General features: G+C 40.1%; 1 protein-coding gene across 1 annotated transcript in view; it reads left to right on the top strand.

Moving 5' to 3' along the window:
- The window catches only part of LOC123031127 (disintegrin and metalloproteinase domain-containing protein 9-like), a 35,611-nt gene that overhangs the window by 2,909 nt on the left and 10,498 nt on the right, over positions 1-22,204 (top strand). The window contains exons 2-14 of the mRNA XM_044445629.1: positions 4,271-4,368; positions 5,101-5,177; positions 6,872-6,950; positions 7,821-7,897; positions 11,256-11,472; positions 12,425-12,490; positions 12,573-12,644; positions 13,836-14,008; positions 14,985-15,069; positions 16,266-16,387; positions 18,965-19,136; positions 19,863-19,952; positions 21,783-21,978. Coding sequence (XP_044301564.1) covers positions 4,271-4,368; positions 5,101-5,177; positions 6,872-6,950; positions 7,821-7,897; positions 11,256-11,472; positions 12,425-12,490; positions 12,573-12,644; positions 13,836-14,008; positions 14,985-15,069; positions 16,266-16,387; positions 18,965-19,136; positions 19,863-19,952; positions 21,783-21,978 — 1,524 coding nt within the window. The remainder of the gene's footprint in view (positions 1-4,270; positions 4,369-5,100; positions 5,178-6,871; positions 6,951-7,820; positions 7,898-11,255; positions 11,473-12,424; positions 12,491-12,572; positions 12,645-13,835; positions 14,009-14,984; positions 15,070-16,265; positions 16,388-18,964; positions 19,137-19,862; positions 19,953-21,782; positions 21,979-22,204) is intronic.

Raw genomic sequence — 22,204 nt, forward strand, 5'->3', positions numbered from 1 at the left:
ATTCGCCACGAGCTTGACTCTGTAATTGAATCAGATTCTACTGGGGAGACACCATCGATGCCGTCGAGTCCACAATTAATGGATGAATTTCAGTTGTTGCGGCCTGATGATGTGGACAAGGTGCTTGGACAAGTACGTCCTACCACTTGCTTACTAGAACCATGCCCATCTTGGCTACTTAAGAAAGCCAAGGACGGGATTGGGACCTGGATCCTGGAGGTGGTCAATGCCTCTTTAAGAGACGGCTGGGTACCTGCCCCTTTAAAGGAGGCGGTAGTCCAGCCAGTCCTAAAGAAGGCATCCCTGGATCCAGAGGTGGCCGCCAATTATGGACCGGTGGCCAACATCCTGTTCCTGGGCAAGGTGCTAGAGCGGGTGGTGGTGGGACAACTCCAAGCACTCTTGGATGAAACTGATTATCTGGACCCATTTCAGTCCGGCTTCAGACCCGGGTATGGCACTGAATCTGCCTTGGTCGCCCTGTAGGATGACCTGTGCAGGGAGAGAGACAGGGGGAATGTGTCCCTGTTAGTTCTCCTGGACCTCTCAGCGGCTTTCAATACCATCGACCATGGTATCCTTCTGAAGAGGCGAGCGGGATTGGGAGTTGGAGGCACCACGTGGCGGTGGTTGCACTCCTATCTCAATGGCTGATTTCAGAAGGTGGTGCTGGGGGACTGTGGCTCTGTGCCATGGCAGTTATGCCATGGAGTTCCGCAGGGGTCCATTTTGTCCCCTTTGCTATTTAACATCTACATGAAACCGCTGGGAGAGGTCGTCAGGAGGTGTGGGCTGCGGAATCATCAGTATGCTGATGATACCCAGCTCTACCTCTTGTTTTCCACCAATCCAGGTGAGGCAGTGGCTGTGCTGAACCAGTGCCTGGCCGAGGTAGTGGGCTGGATGAGGGCCAATAAACTGAAGCTCAATCCAGACAAGATGGAGGTCCTGTTGGTGGGTGGCTCAGGCCTCGGGATGGGGGACTTGGGCCTTGTCCTAAATGGGGTTGCACTCCCTCTGAGGGAGAGAGTTCGCAGCTTAGGAGTGCTCCTCGACCCTGAGCTGTCTTTGGAAGCTCAGGTGATGGCGGTGGCGAGGAGCGCTTTCCTTCAGCTTCGGCTGATCCATCAGCTGCATCCCCTCCTGGAGAACAACTGCCTGGTGACAGTGACACACGCGCTGGTAACTTCCCAATTAGATTTTTGTAACACACTCTACGTGGGGCTACCCTTGAAGACAGTCCGGATACTTCAATTGGTGTAGAATAGAGCTGCCAGGTTGCTGACGGGGACTGGGCATTGTTCTCATATAACCCCAGTACTCCGTCAGCTCCACTGGCTCCCGATTGAAGTCCGGGCCCAATTCAAGGTGTTGGTTATGACCTATAAAGCCCTAAATGGCTTGGGACCTGGATATCTAAAGGAACGCTTGCACCCATATATGCCCTCCCACCCCTTGAGATCAGCAACGGATGCCCTTCTCCGGGAACCCTCTGTGAATGAGATTAGGATGGTGAGCACCCAGAGGAGTGCTTTCTCTGCGGTGGCACCCCATCTATGGAATGCGCTCCCTAGAGAGGTCCACCTGGCGCCGTCATTATTGTTTTTCAGCGCCAGGCTAAGACCTTTTTATTTAAAACTTATTTTAATTGCTAAATTATTGAATTAATTAGGATTTTAAAATTAGCCGAGAATGCACAGGGGGGTTTTAAATGTTTTTTTTCTTTTAAATTATTATTATTATTTATGTATGTTTTCATGTATTTTTTGTGAGCTGCCCCGAGGCTTTGTTGCGATGGGGGCAGCATAGAAATGTTTTAAATAAATAAAAATATTAAATAAATAGAATATAAATTACAATACAAAATAATATAAAATAATAAATATGTTTAAGTACAGAATAATTTTAATGAATAAGAAATCATTTTAATATATTAATAAGTACATCAAGCCATGCAAAAGCCAAGCCCATTTAACACAAACTGAGATTACAGTAAGAAAAATCCTAGTTCCATGATGCCTATTAGAAAAAAAGTGATAGCATTGGATGCCCCCTGGGCAACCTATTTACCAGGGATTGTTTTGGTGCTGGTTGTTTTTTAAATATATTCCTACCATTAAATATATTTTTCAAATATATTCCAACATGAGTAATATGTTGACATTTGTCCATTTGCTTGCTTCATTAATTTAAAATTATAGATTTCTAAGAAACTTGTCACAAGCGTCATTGAATCAGTTTATTTTCACTTTTTGTTTTTCTGTGGGTTCTACACAACTGTAGAAGCTAAAAAGTCTTCAGTGAAAGAGAGATGAGAAAATGTATGTGTCTGGAGTGCCAAGGTTTTGCAGGCTCCATGCAACACACTGCCTGTTGCCTGTCCATTCACCCAGCACCCTGCACACAATAGCCAGTGGTGGACCTGTGGGAAGATGAAGGATGACGCTCAGCCTACCTGAATCCTACAAAGTTCAAGGGCTGGATTGCACTGGCAGAAGATTAATGATGGCCTTACCCTTAGGAGCACTGGTTGCTTACCCACCAATAAAGGCTGAACTTTCCTACCACCTTGAGATCCCCTTTTCACCAGAGAGAAACAGAGATTCCTGCTTACTTTGCTGCACAGCCAACATAAGTTCAAGATTATGCTCTGTCCTGCATATTCACCATAGAAGGGAGGGAAGTGCTGGTTTGAGCTTCAGCAGCAGCCGGTGATGCAGTTAAATAATTTTCTATAACAACTGCAACTACAACTCTGCAATTGATAAAAAGTTTTTGAACATATAGAGAATCTGATGTTTCACGTGCATTTGGCACCACTATGCAGGAATAAAATTGTGTTTGCTTTAGTTGTGCTTATGCTAAAAAATGCACAATTTTGCTGTAGAAAGTACTAATATATTTCTAAAGTTAAAAAATTAAAATTAACATCTATAATCACATACATGGTCAGGCACCCCTTAACTAGGAAATGTTTAACAGAAAGGAAGGAAGGAAGGAAGGAAGGAAAGAAGGAAGGAAAGAAAGACAGAAAGACAGAGAGAAGAGCTGTTGTTACAACCAGAGTCCACCTTAGTGGACTCTGGCATGTCCAAGTTGGCCCAGGTGCTGAGGCTTGGTCCTGTCAACTCCCTATCAACTCCTGCTCCCTGAGTGGTCATTTGGGCACCCATGGGCAGTGGGCCCCTGGACTTGAAGCTCTGAAGTCCATCCCTAGTTTCACCACTGGCAGCAGCACCACATTGGCTGGATTTGAGTTCATTACTTGCCCCTTCCATTTGTCTATCCACTCCTCTGCTCCATTCACTTCCTGCCTGCCTGCCTGCCTCTGCCTCTGCCTCTCATCAAGCATTTCTTTTAAGTTGCACCTTAAAGCCATTTTTGGGAATGTGGTTGGCTGTGGATCCCCTGTCAGTTCATGAACGTTGACAGATGCCCATCTTTTCTGACTCTTGGTGCCAGACCAGGAGTTTGTAGTAAAGTCCCATTTAACTGGTAAGCAGGTAAACATTTTGTGGGTTTTCTGAGGGAGTCAGGTAAATCCAATGTTGTTTTCTGTAGTCTTTTTAAAAGAAAGATTCTAGAAAATTTAACACAGTGTAACATAAATTTAATCTGATAGTATGACATTCTGTGTAAGAGGAAAGAAGGTGGAGTATATATGTAATGTAATACACCCAGTCCCTGGGTTAAGAACAAGTTCCATTCTTGGATCTTCTTTAAGTCAAATTTATATGTAAGTCATATTACATATATACAAAGCATATAAAACACATAAGAAACACTTGCATACACACTGAAACATCTTAAATACAATACAGCATTTTGAGAATGATAACAATACAGTAATAATAAAGTAACTATAGGTACTGAAAAGAGAGAGAATCCAATTGTTGAACAACTAAAGCCTGATGACCATGGTGTCTCACTTTTCTCTGATAGATTTTTTGTTTCTGCTTTAGTTTTGATTGTGATTGTTTTATTTTTATTCGATGAATCAGCTGCACTTGCACTGGATTTATTCTAGTTCTGACTTTGCCACTTGCTGCTTTCTTCCTCCACCTTCCCTTCCTATTCTTCCCTTCCTTACTCATTCCTTCTTCTGCTCTCCTTTCCTCCAGCCACCTGCAGGACTGCCAGACTACCAGGTTTGCTCGTTCATAAGTAGGGGGTTGTTCTTAACTTGGATGTTTGTACTGGGAGACCATAGTAAAATCATTACTTAAAAAGCTTTCAAGTTTTTTTTTTCAAAAATAACATTATTTTTCAGGTGGTTATGTTCATCAGAACTCTAGGCATTCTGCACATGAGATTATAATTCCTGAAAGACTAATAGACAGGCAGAAGCGCTGGACACATCTTCCTGAGGTTTGTTTTTGTTTCAGATTTTTTAAAATCTCCTAAATATGAGATCCTACTACCATACCCAACAAAGTATGATATAAATAAGACAGTATTGACTAGAGATCCATTGTATGGCCCACTGTGCTGGCAAAATGTAATCGCAGATGAAATTGCATTTCATGTATGGCTGCACTGGCATCACAGCATTTTGTTGCGTGTTGCCAGCCAACCTAGGACATTATATAGAACAATGCCATAGTTTAATAGAGCAATGGTTCCTTTTGCCAGATGTGGTGCTCTGGTCATGATAAGTAACCTTAATGAGTAAAAACTGATTGGTGGATGCTCTTTGTACTATTTTGAGGGTCTTACAGAGCCAGCTACATATCTTACAATAGAGTATTAGCTGACAAGCAGCTAAACTGAATGGTTTTGCCTGGTGTAAGATCTCCGTGCAGTGGTGTCAGAAAAGCCATACTGCATGTGCACTAGTCACAGCTATACAGATCAACAAGTTTGGAATGTAAAATCCCCTCCCCTTTTTAAATGGAGTAGATGTGTTATAATTTGTAAAACTGCAAATCTATTTAGCAAGTATTCTGGAAGTGTACCACATAGCTAGTTGGATTGAAAGCTGAAAATTAGCTGTTTAGAAGTCTGAGCTGAGCTGTAACAGCATGTTTTTGATAAGAGACAACACATTTTTAATTAAATAGCAAACCGTATGTCATATGATGTATATGCTTTATGTTTCAGGAACATTTAGATAATCAACTGTCTTATTTGATTCAAACTGGAAATGGGACTCATGTTCTGAAGTTAAAGAAAAATAAGTATGTTATATACTATTCAAATATCTTTTCAGTTTTTACTTCAGTGAATCTAATTTTGTTTTGCTGTAATAAAATCTACTTGGAACAAGTAAATAATGGAGAAGAATAATGGAAAAGGTTTAAGGAATGGCATTTGCTAAAATGGGGAGGAGAAAAGGAGATGGAGTGACACACAGTGCCAGCAGAATGGCTACCACTATCCTGAGCATTGCCACTGAATTTCACTGGCCTTTTTTAAAGACCACATTTCTGCTTGTAAAACAAAGTGTGTTATGCTGCAGGAGGACCCAGAAGAGTGTGATTTGCCATTTAAATAAGGTGTATGCTGACTGCATTACTTGTTTGAAAGGGAATGCATCTTTTTGTGATGCTGCCATGCTGAAATTTGGCGATGTGATGGTGGCATGATGGTATCACTCTGGCATACTGGGGGCTGCAAAACAGGTGGTGGGGCTGTGTGGCCCACCCCTGGCATAATAGGCTATGAGTCCACTACTGTGTAAAGCAGGGGTGTCCAACCTTTTGACTTCTCTGGGCCACACTGGAAGAGTAAAAATTGTCTTGGACTTCACGTTAAATACACAAACACTAACGAAAGCTGATGACCAAAAATAAAGGTTTGTGCATAATTTTTGTGATATCCACAGATAAGCAAAAAGGTCCTCACATAATAATCCTAATTATGCAGTGCTCCTTCAGAGAGTCTTTTAATCGTCGAGCAGAAAAGAGAGCACCATAAAACTAGTGGAATATTTGACATTGCATTTGAGAAACTAATGCATCAATATCTGGTGTGATGGAAGTAGTTGAAATTCTCAGTGAGTTCTCAAGGTGCTCATCAGATATTTTGGTTCTAATTTTACTCTTAGTTGCTCACAAATGTAGGTGTTGCCAAAAAGTGAAGACATGAATAAGGCGTAATTGTGAAGTGAGGGATATTTGTCTCTGGGAAGATAAGACTTATAAAAGTCCATGATCAAATTTTTCTTTAAGTTGAATGTCAGATGGCAGCTTTGCAAATTTTCCACTTGAAAATTGGCAGGTAAAATAATTATGTCAACTGAAAATGGAGTTGCAAATATATCAAAATAGTGATTATTTTCCAAGAAATCTTGAAATCTGTTTTCAATCAAATCAAATAGAAAAGTAAGGCTGCATATTTTTCACTGTTCACAGGACTGTGTTTAGCCAACATGTCGAAATGTTTAAAATTGTTTCCAACTGTAGGTTGAAATATTATTGCGAATAGCTGTGTTTCACTCGCCAAGTCACCATGAACACATGTAATGTCTTATGGTGTCAGTTCGACTGTTTGCACTTGGAAGATAACACACTGGCAGCTACACACCATCATAAAACTAAAGCCATGAATGTGTACAAATAGTGAGAGCATACATACATTTGTTTTATGTGACAGTGTGACACAATGTTGTCATCTACAAAGTTCATGCTCATGAACTGCGCTTACCAAAAAATTGCCAAAAAAATCCCATAATGTTTTAAGTAAGTTTATGATTTTGCGTTGGGCTGCATTCATAGCCATCCTGGGCTGCATGTTGCCCTTGGGCTGCGAGTTGGACACCCCTGCTATAAAGTATCTAATGGAAATCTGGTATCATGAATTGCTACAGTATACTCCACTGGTTGAAGTAACTTTTTACTTCATGACCAATGATTTTTTAAAATATTTTCAGAAATCTTTTTGGTGAACATTTCATAAGATATACCTACAGCCAAGATGGTAAATTGGAGATCACTCCCTTTGATGCCAAGGTATGGTGTTTGTGAAGGACCTCTTTCTGATGGAAGGATCCTTTGTGTCATCATATAAAGTAGATGCTATGCATTGCAAACTGGGCCCTGGTTGCTTTAGAGGAACCTTCTTCCACCTGATGCTTTTTGGATGGGATGGATGACAGCTCCCATCTTACACATCCAGATTGGATAATTGGAGAACTCATAGAACATCTTGAGGACAACCAGGTCAAGGAAGGCTGAGAGAATGAATGCTGATGTCAACACATTCCAGGAAGTCACAGGGTGCAGGGTGTTGTTTCACAGTCTTAGCACTAAAAATATACTTCCTCCTCTGCCAGAATGATCTCTACCCAGTTAAGCTATGATAGTTACGGTACATGTCTGTGCTGAAAAAAATAAATTATTTCCTCTTCAGCTAACTAGTATAAAATACCCAAGGGTCAGTTTAAAGGTTATTTTCCATTGGGCAATTCCAATTTGGCAAATGCATTTAAAACTCTTAGGTCTGATTGGCTATTTCTCCCAGAGGAAAGTTCATCCCCTTGAATGTTCTTTTGATACTCTTCAATAGTTTTCAGTATAGATGAATCTTTTAGTACAAGTTCTGAGCCAGACATAACCCACTGGAGAAAGATATTTTATTATTTCATTGCATGATGTAGATGAATTTCAGTGCTTCAAATGCTGATATGGAAATAAGTTGACACCTGAGTCCATAGATTTGCATGATAAGTGTGTTTATTTTATTAGATGTACAATGTTATTATGAATTAGTGTTTAAGAATAACATATCCATTTGAGAGGCATGACATAGTTGCTTCTATTGAAATACAGTCTGAATCTGCCATTTGCAGAAGAAAACTATTCTTAATTATTTGGTTTCAGACTCACTGCTATTACCATGGCATTGTCGAAGGAGCTGCAGATTCTGTGCTTGCTCTCAGTACATGTGATGGACTTAGGTATGAATGATTCTGTCTTTTCATTCTGTCTTCATTTTTTGTGGTGGTGGTTGGGGGAACAGATTTTTATTTGCCAGCGAAGAGGGATGCTTTGCTTACATGTATGATATTGTGCTATAAGGCTATACTCTGAGGGCTGTAGGAGCCAAGGTTGGCCAATCGCGGTGTAGACTTTGAGGTTAGGGTGCGGTGACAAGTATTTAAAATATATGTGCATGTAGGTATTTCTTTTTTTTTTTTGCACATTTTTTATTAAGATTTTAAACTAAAAACTAAAAAAATAATCAATCATCAAATACATCAGACGTACTGGGTCAGCCCCCTATAACATATCTTTTAAACATTCTATAATCATATTCAAATCGATTTATAAAAATTTAAAGAAATCTTTAAATCTAAGCCAAGTCCTGTTTCTCCAGCCACTCGTAAAAAAGGTCCCAAGTTTGATCAGTCAGTATCTTCTTTCTCCTTCAATACTAGAGTCAATCTGTCCATTTCTGCACAGTCCAGAGTCTTTTTTAAAATCAGTTCCTCAGTGGGTAGTTCCTCACTTTTCCAGTATTGAGCTAGCGCAATCCTCGCTGCTGTGATTAAATGTAGTATCAAATACATTTCTTGTTTGCTAATATTTTCCGGTACAATACCTAACAAAAAAAAAATTCAGGTTTAAAAGCTGAGGGTTTTTGTAGCATTTCCTCAAGCCATTTATGTATGTTAATCCAATACTTTTTCACATATTCACAAGTCATATTTACCACCACATATGGTAAAAAGTACCCACATCATATTTACATTTCCAACATCTGTTTGACATATTTGGCAACATTTTAGCTAACCAATTTGGTGACAAATACCATCTATAAAACATTTTATATAAATTTTCTTTATATGAAGTTGCTAAAGTTACCTTAATATTTCTCTCCCATAACTTTTGCCACTTTTCTAATTCAATATTATATCCAAAATTTTGTGCCCATGTTATCATAGCTTCCTTAACCTGTTCCCCTTCCATTTTCCTGTCAAGTAGGAACTCATAAATTCTTTTAATCATTTTCTCATCTGTTTTTAACATCACTTGATCAAAGGCTGTTAGGTCTTTATAAAACCCCCATATTTTAGAATCTTTAGCATATCTCGATTGCATCTGCACCTTATACCACCACAAGATATTGAGTCCCTGTTCTTGTATTTCTTGATCTAGGTTCAGGCCTCCATCCTTATCCAAAATATCATCATATCTTATGATCCCTTCAAAGTTCAATACATTTGGATACACGAAAGCTTCCATAGGTGAAAGCCATCTTGGTAACTTATTATACAATTTTGACTTTAACTTTTCCCACACTGACATTAATGATCTTCTAATAAAGTGACTTTAAAAAGTCCCATGAGACTTGACCTTCTCATACCGCATATAAGCCTGCCAACCCACTTGCAAATCATGTCCTTCAAGGTACAAAATTCTCTGATTTCGCAAGGTTATCCATTCTTTTAGCCAAGGAAAAATAGACGCTTGATAGTACAACATCCAATCCGGTAAACCAAAACCCCCATTCTTTTTGGTTTCCTGAAGCATTTTCAGTTTAATCCTTGCTTTCTTTTTTCTCCAAATAAATCTCGAAATTTGAAAATTTAAATCTTCAAAATTTTTTTTATCAATTTTCACGGGAATCATTTGGAACAAAAACAAAAGTTTTGGTAGTATATTCATATTAACCAGTGCAATTCTTCCCATCAAAGACAGTTGCAAATTTGCCCATCTTTCCAGATCACCTTTAATATCTTTCAATAATTTATTGTAATTGTCTGCTTTCAAAGTTGTGCATTTAGCTGTAGGATAGATTCCCAAGTATTTAACCTTTTTGACAATCTGCAAGTCCACTTGTTCTTGGAGTCTTTTTTTCTGATCTTGCGTAAGATTTTTAACTAAAAGTTTCATTTTTTCCTTATTTATTTTCATCCCCGTAACCTCATCATATTCTTCAATCCGTTGTAAAAGTTTAGGGATTGTTACAAAAGGTTCCTCTATTATAAAGACCAAATCATCTGCGAATGCTTGCAATTTATACTTTTTCATCCCTAATTTTAGTACCTTTAATGTCCTCGTCATCCCTAATATTTCTATTCAAGACCTCTAAAGTCAGGATGAACAGCAGGGGTGACAGCGGGCATCCCTGCCTTGTACCCTTTTGTATCTCTATAGCCTTTGTACGTTCTCCATTAATTAAAATCCTGGCCGATTGTCTTTGACAGATGCTTGATATCGCATTCGTAAATTTTCCCCCAAACTCCATTTGGTCCATCTGTCGCATCATGAATTGCCAATTAACATTAGCAAAGGCTTTCTGGGCATTAGAGCTATTGATTTTTCTGTGTGTGTCTTGTAGTATTCTAGGATTTCCAAAATAGTCCTCAGATTGTTCTTCATTTGTCTTTTAGGCAGAAAGCCATTTTCGTCTGGATGAATAAAGGCTATTAAAAACTTCTTCAACCTTTCTGCCAATATAGAGGCAAACATTTTATAGTCCACATTTAATAATGATATGGGTCTGTAATTTTGAATCTGTGTTAAGTCCATATTTTCTTTCGGTATTAATGTGATATTTGCCTCTGTCCAGGTATCTGGTATTTTAGCAGTTAACAATGCTTCATTACATATGTCTTTGAGAAAGGTAGCAAAAATTCCCTCAAAAGATCTGTAAAATTCAGCTGGTAGCCCATCCGGACCAGGGGTTTTATCGTTCTTTTGTCTCATGATTGCCTCTGTTATTTCCATAGTTGTTACTTCTTGATTCAATATTTTTTGATACTTTTCTGGTAATTTTGGTAAATCTCCCTTTCGAATGTATTCTTTTACCTTCTCGATCGAAAACTCCTCCTTCCGGTATAACCTTGCAAAACAATCTTCAGCTGTTTTCTTAATTTGTGTATTTTGTACCTGTAGTCATCCTTCTCCATCTTTCAGTTTCGAAATCAATCTCTTCTCTCTTTCTTTTTTTACTTTATATGCTAGCCATCTCCCTGGTTTATTAGCATTTTCAAAAAAAATCTGTTTAGCCAATTTCATTTGCTTAGTAAATTCATTTGTATCCAAGAGGTTCACTTTGTGCTTTGAAATATTCATTTGGAGCATGTAGGTATTTCTACCAGACATGAATCTGACATGAATTCATGCTCAGTGGCCACCATTTATTTGAAAAGTATCACTCCTCTTCTGCCTGCCAAGAAACCAAGAGTTAAACTTGTGCTTTTTCTAAATGCTATTGCCATGGATTGTTTAGCAATAATTAATCAGGGTTATCTTTGTTTATGTGGGTGTGGCTTGATCAGATAACATTTCTTGCTCTTATGATTTTAGGGGAATCCTCTTTATTGGTGGCAAACAGTTTCGCATGGAACCAGTCAATGGATCAGATAAATTTGAACACTACTTCTATGAGTTAGACGATTCTCACCAACAACCCTTTGTATGTGGTGTGCCTGACAATGACCTGCACCATGAGCAAAACACAGAGTCTTTTCTCAAATACTCAAATATATCAAATAGTCCCTTCAATAAAGATACACTTCTCAGGGTAAAAGCATTTCTTATATTTCAACAATTATGTACCTTTGCTAATCTATTTATTTTGTCTTTTAGAAATTGTCCCTCTAGATTTATAATTTATTTCCAGCTAGGATTCCATTTCATTATCTCTATATGTCTCTCTTACTTTCTTCCATTAAAAAAATGCCAAGCAAAATGCTTAATGATCAAATAAAAGATAACTTATGGACAGTGGAGACTGGCTTGTGAATTCCTTGGCAAGAATAGCAACCCCCCCTTGCCACTCCTAACGATCTTGACTGCACTGATGCCCAGGCAGCACTTTGGAACGACCATCATTGGTTGGCCATCTTAAAAAAGAAAGAAAGAAAAGGACAGTTCTTCCAAAAACTCCTGAGGAGACAGCTGAATGGGATAGAGTCATATTTGCACTTTTTTAAAAATGGGAAATATAACATAAATTTCCCTTTTATTTACTCCCTAGCCGTGAAATTTTCTAGTCCAAAGAAATGTGTAAATTTCATTGCTAAAACAAAACGCAGGTGGCAGAATGGGAAGGCCCATGTGGGGCACAAGTACCAACAGGACTTACACTGCCTGCCTCCCAAATGGTTGCATTTACTTCATTCTGTTTGATGGCCTCGGATTTTATTTGAACAGGCAGTGGCCTGCGGTAATTGCAGTACTAATTACTGTGCACATTGTGCCCACCATGGGTTATTTGCAAGGCACCATCGTATGTGGTGCAAACCCACACAATCATTTGAGAACAGTTGTCTTCTCAACTTAACTGGAGTTCCAAACAATTCAACATGCATGAGTTGTATATCCTGTAATACAAGTTGAGCTGGTAAACTGGTCACTCCCTTGAATGCCTATATCTCTTAAAACAATGTTTGACCTTTTCCAGTGAGTTTATATATTTGAAACAGTTTGAAAAGAATGAAATATAAATAATTAACCTGTTTTTCATTTTCTAGAAAAGACGAGCTGTGCTGCCAGACAAAAGATATGTTGAACTGTATATGGTTGTTGACAAACACAGGGTAATTTCTTTCATCCTAATACATTTTGGTATTGTATTTGAATTTCCTGTGCTAGAACATCTTGTGTTTTGAATTGTTTCAGTATCTGTTGAAAAACTCTGATGTTGAAGCAGTGCAAAAGGAAGCAGTTGAGCTGGCTAATTATGTGGATGGGGTAAGTTGTCATATACAAATGCATTGTATATTTGTTAATGTTTTATTACAGTAATTTGTAGACAGTGTAAAAACAAAGCACTAATATTTCCTTCATTACTTTGTAGCAGGATGGCATCCATTTTCAAATCAAGGCATGGAGGCTAAACTTTGAAGTTTGGCTCAGCAAAATGAACTATTTCTTATGTTCATATTGGCTATATCCAGACTTTATTATTGAAATTGCGCCTTACAAAACAACATGCAACCCTTCACCATTGGTTAGGGTTCGGGTTTGGGTTAGGCCTGATGGAAGTTGTAAGCTCAAACATCTGGAGGGCCACAAGTTGCCCACTCCTGAGTTAGTAGGGCAAATGTGGTAGTCCTAGTACTTTAAAGCCACTATGGGTGCCATTTTCCTTGGCAGAAGGAAGGCTACAGATACATAAATAAGGCAGCTTGGATGGTGATGTATGTTTGCTACAACTGGGTTGCATAGTTTGTTCCTCCTGTCAATTAAAAGATCTGTCCAACACATATGCAACTTATACCAAAAGTGGTATTTTGAGTGAAATTCTTAAAGATTGGAATGTATAGCAGGATGTGTTTGATCAGGAATTGTATGACACAAGTGCTTCCGAATTACATTTGTATGCATGAAGCTATATGCAAATACATGGTCTTCAGTGTAATGCATGCATATCAAAGGTAGCAAGTGAAACTCAGGTGATCCTGCCATCTTTCCTTTTCTCCTCCTCTAATACAGAACAAACAGCAAATGTTTTTGGGAACAGCAATTCATTGATAATCAGTTTATTAAAATCTACATAATGATAATAAGAGATGCAGGTGGCACAGTGGTTTAAACTACTGTGCTACTGGGCTGGTTGATCGAAAGGTCACCGGTTCGAATCTGCACAACGGGGTGAGTTCCCGTTGCTCTGGCCCAGCTCCTGCCAACATTGCAGTTCGAAAACATGCAAATGCAAGTAGATAAAAAGGCGCCACTTTGGTGGGAAGGTAAAACAGCGTTCCGTGCACTTCGGTGTTTAGTCATGCTGGACACATGACCACGGAGACCGTCTGTGGACAAACACTGGCTCCCTCAGCTAGGAAACGGAGATGAGCACTGCCTCCTAGAGTCAGGCACGACTGGACTTAACGTCAAGGGGAAACCTTTACCTTTTCAACGGTAATAATTGTATATTTGCAGATGTTCAGTCTCTTAAACATACAGATAGTTCTAATTGGGCTGGAAATATGGAAAAATGAAAATCCCATTGATGTGGAGAACGGTTCAGCTGGAGATGTGCTCCACAGATTTGTGGAGTGGAGACGACAACATCTTATGGGGAAAAGAAGAAATGATGTTAGCCACCTCATTATGTAAGTATTGTTTCTCCTCAGCAGGAGTGGAAAGAAAATAGATCTCCAGATGTTTTAGACCATACGCCATATGGGCAGGAACCTCTGGGCGTTGAAGTCCAATACATCTAGCAGGGTTAAGCAATATAGCTCTCCAGATATTATGGCTTACAACTCCCATTAGATTTAGCTAGCATAGCTAGTGGTGAGGGATGATGGAATTGTAGGGCAAAACATCTGTAAGGCTTGCTCTATATAAACCAATCACTGATCACAGGCAGAGATACTGGAATCCTAAGATCTAACCATCACCACCACCGCTCTGTACCTTGGATTCTGCTGCTGAGAGGAACTCTGGAAAATTTTGTCTCAATGCCAGTTTGTACAATCACGTGTGTGTTGGAGTGGAGCATTTGACTTCTGAATTTGGAACTTTATGTCCAAATACTTTGAAGGTGGAGATGGTTTTAAAAGGGGTTGTGGGTTTGTTTTTTGGGAGTATAGGGACTGGCAGGTGTTTGCTTTTAGAAGCTAAGCCCATATTCTTTATTTCCTAGATATTTTCTTGTTGTTGTTACATGCCATTAGGTTGTCTTTCATTTATGGTGAGCCTGTAAATGAATGCTCTCCAAAATGGCCTGTCCTTGACAGCCCTGATCAGTTCTTGTAAACTCAAAGCTGCAGCTTTCTTTATGGAATCAGTTCCTCTCACATTAGGCTTCCCCTAGAATTTGTCTTCCTCAGTGAGTCTTGGCTTCTCATAATTTGTATCACCGCCAGTAAAAAGTTTTCTAAAAGAACATTTCCAGGCTTATTTCTGCAACCCTATGGATCCAATTCTTGTTGGATGTGAAAGCTGAATTCCTTTAGGTTCTACTCTGTCTCTAGATTCTACATTAGATGCCATGGATTGCATTTACAGTTATTTTGAGTTAACAGCTGTGAACAAAGTCCTGAATACTAAACTCATTTTTCACATTCTACTCCTGCACTGCAGAGGAAGAGAATCATATGGTTCAACAGCTGGAATGGCTTTTGTTGGGGCAGTCTGTAGTCCAGATCTAGGAGGCTCGATAAGCACTGTAAGTACACTACATCTGCTTAATGTGCATCCCTAAGAATGTTTAGGCAGAAAAAATTCTCACACCTCCCAGAATGTCCCAGTCCACTACAGTTACATCTAAGTATTCATATCTATACTAGTATCTTGGGAATTTGGCCTGGAGTTTGCTTATTACATATGTATCCTTTATTCACTTTCTGGTCACATGTTCCAGCACTACAAATATAATTTTGTCTTAAGGCGTCTTAGCAAACATTTACATGGCGCACGTTGGCCCAGTTCTTGGTGGTGACAACAGCTTCAAGTATGTTAGGAGGCAGTGGGATCTGTTTGCCATGATGAAAATTTATCACAATCACAAAAGTAAGATGAGCAGGTTCATGAGTTGAATAGGTACATGGTAAGCAGACTATTGGTTTCCATGGACTATTGGTAAGGTAACTGAGCATTTCACAGGGGCAGGGCAAGAATCCTAATTTTGTACATTATGTGCAATTCCACATTGAAGAGTCATCTGGAGGGCTTTGGGCTGAAGAAAGCAGGTGTAGGTGAAGTTATGACGTCATGGAAGGCTGTAAAACCTGGACTGAGGTGATGAGATCAGTAATAAGACTATTTAACATTCACTTTGTATTGCTCTCTTTGAATTGTAATTTTTCTCTTTATTGTTTATATACAGTGTCACGATTGCAAATAGGTCTTAACAAAGTTATATAAGCAGGGTTAATTTAGTGGCTTAGCCAAACAGATTATTTCCCACCTCTGCCCCCCCCCCCCCCGCCCCCCACAGCTGCTGGATATGAGAAGAAGGATCGGTCAGTTGTGTTTCCTTGGTCTATAAAGGCAACTGAGGAAAGAGAAAGGATTTTATTCTGCCTGTACTCTTTAAGGATTGAAGGAAAACATGCTGCAATCTGGAGGGTGATGGTGTAGAGCTCACCTGTCCCCATATCATAAACTACATTCTCCCAAGTTTGAGGGTGGGGGGTTGGGTTCTGCCTAGGGAGTTTTCTTGATAAGATTCCAGGTACCAGAAAGTTCTGTAGTCACTTGTAATTTAAATTTTGGCAGTGGAGAAGATAACAGACCTTGGGAAGTAAAGGTAAAGCAGATATAAATGTATGCCATTTTCCTGTTCAAATAAGCCAGGAGAAGTGGTTGCCCCAAAATTTTTATCCTTTTGCTTCCTGCTAACAATGTTGATCTCTTTACCAGTTTGATCACAGAACTGTGATAAGTCAAGCTACAATTGTTGCACATGAGCTGGGACATAATTTGGGAATGAACCATGATGATAAAAATTGCCCAGGTCACTACATTATGCACAGTGTAGCTAAGTAAGTGCTCTTACGTTATTTTCTTTTTTAAAAATTTGTAAATGTTTCATACATAGATTGTGGTCTAGTATGCTACTCCTCTCTTGGTGATTTGTCTGACAAAGTGCTTAGGATCAGGTTTTATGGCCCTAAACTGGTATAGTGCTACGTCACTAGTGTAGCAGACCCTAGCAGTGTGACTCATTTCCTGGTGCTGAAACAGGCTACCTTGGATTTAATAAAACATTTGCCACTCAAAACTACTGTGATCAATAGGTTCCAATTCACTTTGAAAATTGTAGCTTAGACAGTCACATTCTCACTGCAGTTTTCACTTTCAGTTACTTTCAACACTGCCAGAATATTTCAAGGAATTCCTTGTTACTGGTTGTGTTTGAGCACATGTGTCCCAGCATCTGCAGGGGAACACTTGTTCATCTAGAGTTAAGGTCTACCACAAGAAGATCATACTTCGCACCTATTCTCTGGGAAGTTTAAATGGTTACAAGATTCAGAGATTAACTACTGCACAACTTCCATATGGAACAGATGGATGCACTCAGCTGAATTTGTGCCTGCAGCTGCTTTACAGCTGAATTTGTGCCTGCAGCAGGGTGCAATCCTATCAACTGTGCTCACAATGCTTGCAAACCCTCAAATTTGGAGGCTTACAAGTATCCAGTGCAGAGCAGGAGGAGTGGTAGAGGCAATCCCTTCATTCCCACACTCTGTGCTCTGCATTTTATATAGCTGGGTGTTTTGGAGGGGAGGAAAGGTAGGCTGGAACACTGTGAGGATACCTCATATCCTGGAGGCTTCAGTCTCCTTCCTTCCTGGCCCTCTGGAATGCCCCCTTACCTCTTTGCCAAGCTCGATTTCCCGATCTCAGAGAGGCAGCTGATGTGGTTCTTTACACACTGGCTGAGGGGGTGGGGAGGAGGATCAGAACACAGGTTCATAGCTCTGAGGCTAGAGATCTCCACCCTCAGATCTGAGAATCCATAAGATCCTATTGCCTCTCAGGTTACATCTACGTGCCATTTTATTGCTCTTCCCAGCAAGAGATAGGAGATGTTGAGAGAGGACAGGAAATACAGAGAGAGATTTAGGTGGTGGCGGTGGCAGTTGTGGTGAAGCTGCCAATGCCATATAAAGAAATGGGGAAAGCAGAAGAGATCCGGCAGGAAGTGCTGGTTGCCTAGATACAACAGAGAAAACTGAGTCCCATTTTTTTTGGTAATGAGGCATGCTATAAGTAAAATAAATGAATGACTGTAAATGGCATGTTGTTGATCAATGTGGAGGCAAAATGGAGAGCTGAGACAAATTTGGAATAACAAGAAAGAAGATGACAGGCAGTGACAGGAGTCCATAGACAGGTATACCACCTTAGGTCCCCTTAAGCCCATATTGAGCCTTGTACTACCGTGATCAAAACAGACAAAAAGTGTCTCAGCCCTCAGACTTCTTAGACTGGTTCGTGACTGTTGTGACCTGCTTCTTGTTTGCAGAATGAACTAGACAGATGGAGCTGAATTAGGAAGGGCTCAGATGACAAACACCTTCACTTCCTATTGTACAGTTAAAAAAACCCCATGGCCTCTGGGCAGGAGTTTTCTTGAGGGAAAAAAGAGCAAACCTTCTAGGTTGAGCTTGCCATTCACCATGGGTTTTCTGTACAGCCATTTGATATAACATAAAGGCTGTTAATGACTGCTAATGAATTACTGGTAGTGGCAGTGCTTCAAGAATTGGAGTGTTTTCCTGTTTTCAAGGCTCTGGAAGATCCAATTCATTATGCACTTTGCATAATTTGGTTTTTGACTTGGCAGTTTTAAGGTTCAAAGATTCCCATGCTTTGTATACCAGAAAGCATTGCTCCCAACAATTTAACTAGGTTTGTTTATTGATTTATTAGATTTATTAGATAGATTTATTGGATAGATTTATAAGGCTGTTGGGGCATGTTACAGTTTTAAAATAGTGAAATAACAATACACAAACAAATGTAAAAATAGAATAAAATCCAACAAGTAAAAGCACGCCATTATACAACTCCATAGAATCATAGATCAACATGAAAGGCACAACTGAAATTTACAAGCAAGTATAAAATATTAAATCCATTTAAATTGTTCTAACAGTTACAATACCAGTCTTCACCTGGCGCTGAAAAGACTATAAAGAGGGCACCGTGTGAACCTCTCTGGGGAGCTGATTCCCAGAGGCCAGGGTGGCACTGCTGAGAAAGCCCTTCTTGTAGCCACCTTCTGTATTTCCCGAGGAGGGGGCTCTTTCTGAAGGGCTTCCGGTGATGACATGAGGGATACCCCTACTTCCAAAATAAAATGGAGATTCTGGAATCATGGTTTGTGAAGCTGAGCTCCTTCGTGACAGCCAACCATACCATGCAATAATCTTTCTCACTCTGTTTTTCACTCTCTCTTTCTGCAAAATGCCCAATGTGCTTGGATCTCTCTTTCTTTAAAATAGAAAGTAGCTGTACATTACAAGAGAGTGTTTTATAGGCACAATTAAGGAACATGGCACTTTGTAGATTGAGAAATAGATATGTGAAATGTATCTTTTGCTTTCTAGCGGGTCCAAGAACTTCAGCAGCTGCAGTTCCAATGATTTTGAGCTTCTCATCTTGAGAGGCAAAGGAACTTGTCTTAGAAATGCTCCCAAACCCAGTGATATTTTCACAGAGCCTGTCTGTGGCAACAACATTGTGGATAAGAATGAAGAATGTGATTGTGGCCCTCCAGAAGTAGGTGATTTACAGAATAGTTCACTTTAGCATTCAGTAAGTTTAATTTCTTCCTCACTCTTTGCACCTGCATCAGCAACATAGTTTTTAGTCCATTGTAGCTCCAATCTGGTTGGAAAAACTGGGTCTGGAAACAATTCTTTGGCCACCTTTTCACTCTCACAGATGTGGATGTAGCCACTGCTCTGGGTCACATGCACAATTTTCTTTTCCCCCTCCTCTACGTTATTAGTCATGAGGATGAGATGGATATGCAACTATTACAAATTAAAATCACCAGTAATTATATCAGGAAGGAATGGGCGGAAATCCATTATCTATCAAGATTTTCTCCTAGCATTATAAAATATGTTATTTCCCCTTACCTTGTTGGAAAACATAATTTAAAATCCTAGATTGAATAAAAAAATAGGACACTATAGAGAGACAGTTGGATTATTTACATGTCGCATTTGCCTGATGAAGCTTCCAGATGGCTCCTAGTGTTGCTAATCAAAAAACCTTGTGCCACTATTCCATCTGTTCCTCAATTTATTTGTTTGTTTGTTTTGGTGGTTAGAAAAGAAGACTGAAGGAGGAGAGGGAAAACTTAGGAGGACCACAAATAGAACACGTCAATACCTGGACCCCCTATAAAATTCCATTTATGAGGCAGTGTGATTGCACAATAATAGCCTAGTCTGGAAGCACCCATTTCCAGTCCTAATGCATTCGTTTTCTTAACAGAAGTGTTCCAGCCCTTGTTGCAATGCCATCACCTGCAAACTAAAACCTGGAGCAAAGTGTGCTGAAGGACTGTGCTGTGAAAAGTGTCAGGTGAGCTCATTACCTTTTCTGGACATGTGTAGCACAAGCCTATGAAAGTCCATTTAGAAATAACTCCGATTGTGTTCAATAAGCTTTGCATCCAGGTATAAGTGTGCATAGGATTAAAGATACAAATTTGTTTTGCTTAAATACCCACTTTGGTTTCCTAGGGCCTATCATTCATGAGCAGTGCTTTCTAGTAATTCCCATGCATCTGCACTTACATTTTTATGCCTTATCGTGCCCACCCCAGCCAGAATGGCTACAAGGGATTCTCAGACTTGCGTACATGGTAAGCCACTCAGACAAGTCAAACACCTGAATGCAGAATGGTTTCCTCCCACATTCAGTGGTGCCTTTTTCTCTCCTAGCGTTTCCCTGCCCCATTGTGGTTCTTCGTCCGAATCATCAAAAGCACAATCCTATGGCCACAAATGCTGTCTAGACAACCAAAGGCAAAGGCAGAGTCCCAACACCAACCTCAGGAAAGCATTTCAGGGCTGGAGCTGGGACTCGCCTTCAGAGTGTCCTGCTGCTGCTCTTTTAGCTGGTATGGTCAGTGCTTTTTTTATCACAGAACGCACTGGAACAGAGTTCCAGCACCTTTTTTTGACAGATTTTCCAAGTTTTAAAAGTAACTTGAAAATTTGATGTTTGGTCCACATGGATTTGAATCGCCCTGACGAGCGTAGCAGGTTGGCAGCAAAATCATTAAAACGATGCATGAGGGCTGCTTGTGTGTCTAATCCGATGCATGCGTACTTTGTCCGTGCTGGTTGTGATGGCGCTTCTCAGTTTGTGGCTCTGCTCAGCTTGTGATTGGTCATGGGGTCACGTGCTGAGTGCTTACTGCGGGCGGCGACCGTTATGTTTCGTTACACAACTGACGTATGTGGGTGTGTGTACAGTAATTGACTACGTGCGAAAGGTAAATAATTTCATGAGTTCCTGCACCTTTTTTCTTACAAAAAAAGCACTGGGTATGATTATTTCTGCACCAGTTGCAGCTCTGCAGTCAGAGGACTGATTTTTAAGCCAATGCGTGGGGGGCCAATCCAGGCGGCTAGGAGAAGAGTGAGGCACTGCCACTGTTGGAATTCTGATGGTACCTCAGCCTCCCCTTGTGAGTTGGGGCAAAACATTTAAATCGCTGTCTCCTTTCACCTTCCATGGAATGTCCATTTAGAGAGTTATGGGCAGCCAGAGTTGATTGTACTGCAACCGTCTCTTTTAACATTCAGCCATTTTGCCCTAGAACAGCCCAAGTTCAGATGGTGCCTTCTTTGTATTCACAAAGAGCTTCAGGAACTTTGCTGTTTGTTATGTAATATCATATCTTCCTTGTTCCTCTTATGCCACTGTGCCCAACCCTTAGCCTTCTCTTGCTTGATTTTCTTTTTTGTCTTTCAAGCAGACATTTCCTAGAGAGTTTTCAAACTTCCTTCTTCACATGGGATATACAGAGTGGAAAGTAGATGCGACAAGTCTTTCTTTTCTCTTTGTCTCATAGCAGAGAGGGGAGAACTACTGGCCCTGAGAAGGAGACTCACGGTTACCAGTGGAGTAGAGCAATGCATTTTCAAGATGGTTCCTTGTATTATTATATGGTGGGAACAGCAGAACGCTCTGCAGGGTTCCTCCTCCTCCTCCTCCTTGGTTTTTTGTAAAGCTAGCAACCCTAGTGACTGAGCCCTTTGTTGAAATCAGGCACCAAGAATTTCACAAGCAGTCATCCCAGGAGTGCCGTCTTCTGCTTTCTTCTATGTCATGTCATGTACTAATGCTATAGCACTTTGAGCACTATAAAGCAAATAAAATAAATACAATTCTGTTTTCTAGTACAAAGTCGCAGGAACACAGTGCAGATCAAAAATTGATCTCTGTGATCTCCCCGAGTATTGCAATGGGACATATGCTGACTGCCCAGAAGATGTGTATGTCATGGATGGCTATCCATGTAACAATAACAAGCACTACTGCTATAATGGAATTTGTCAGAATTATGATTCTCAGTGTGAATCCCTCTTTGGAAAAGGTATTTTTACATAGTTTCAGCTTGTATCTTCAAGTTTGTATGACTCACTAGGGCTGACCATGCATTATTTAAGCCTTGGTGAGCCAAGGCACATACCAGGTATGATCCGAATGTGCAAACCCCAATTCGGGGCTGTCATGTGTGAACTTGACCACTGGAGGCTGTATAGTCAAAATGGCAGTTCTGTGGTTAAATAACCTGCTATTATGTCATGCAAACCGCAGTA

Source organism: Varanus komodoensis, unplaced genomic scaffold (genome assembly GCF_004798865.1).
Source record: "Varanus komodoensis strain SLA01 unplaced genomic scaffold, ASM479886v1 scaffold49, whole genome shotgun sequence".
Taxonomy (NCBI): Eukaryota; Metazoa; Chordata; class Lepidosauria; order Squamata; family Varanidae; genus Varanus; species Varanus komodoensis.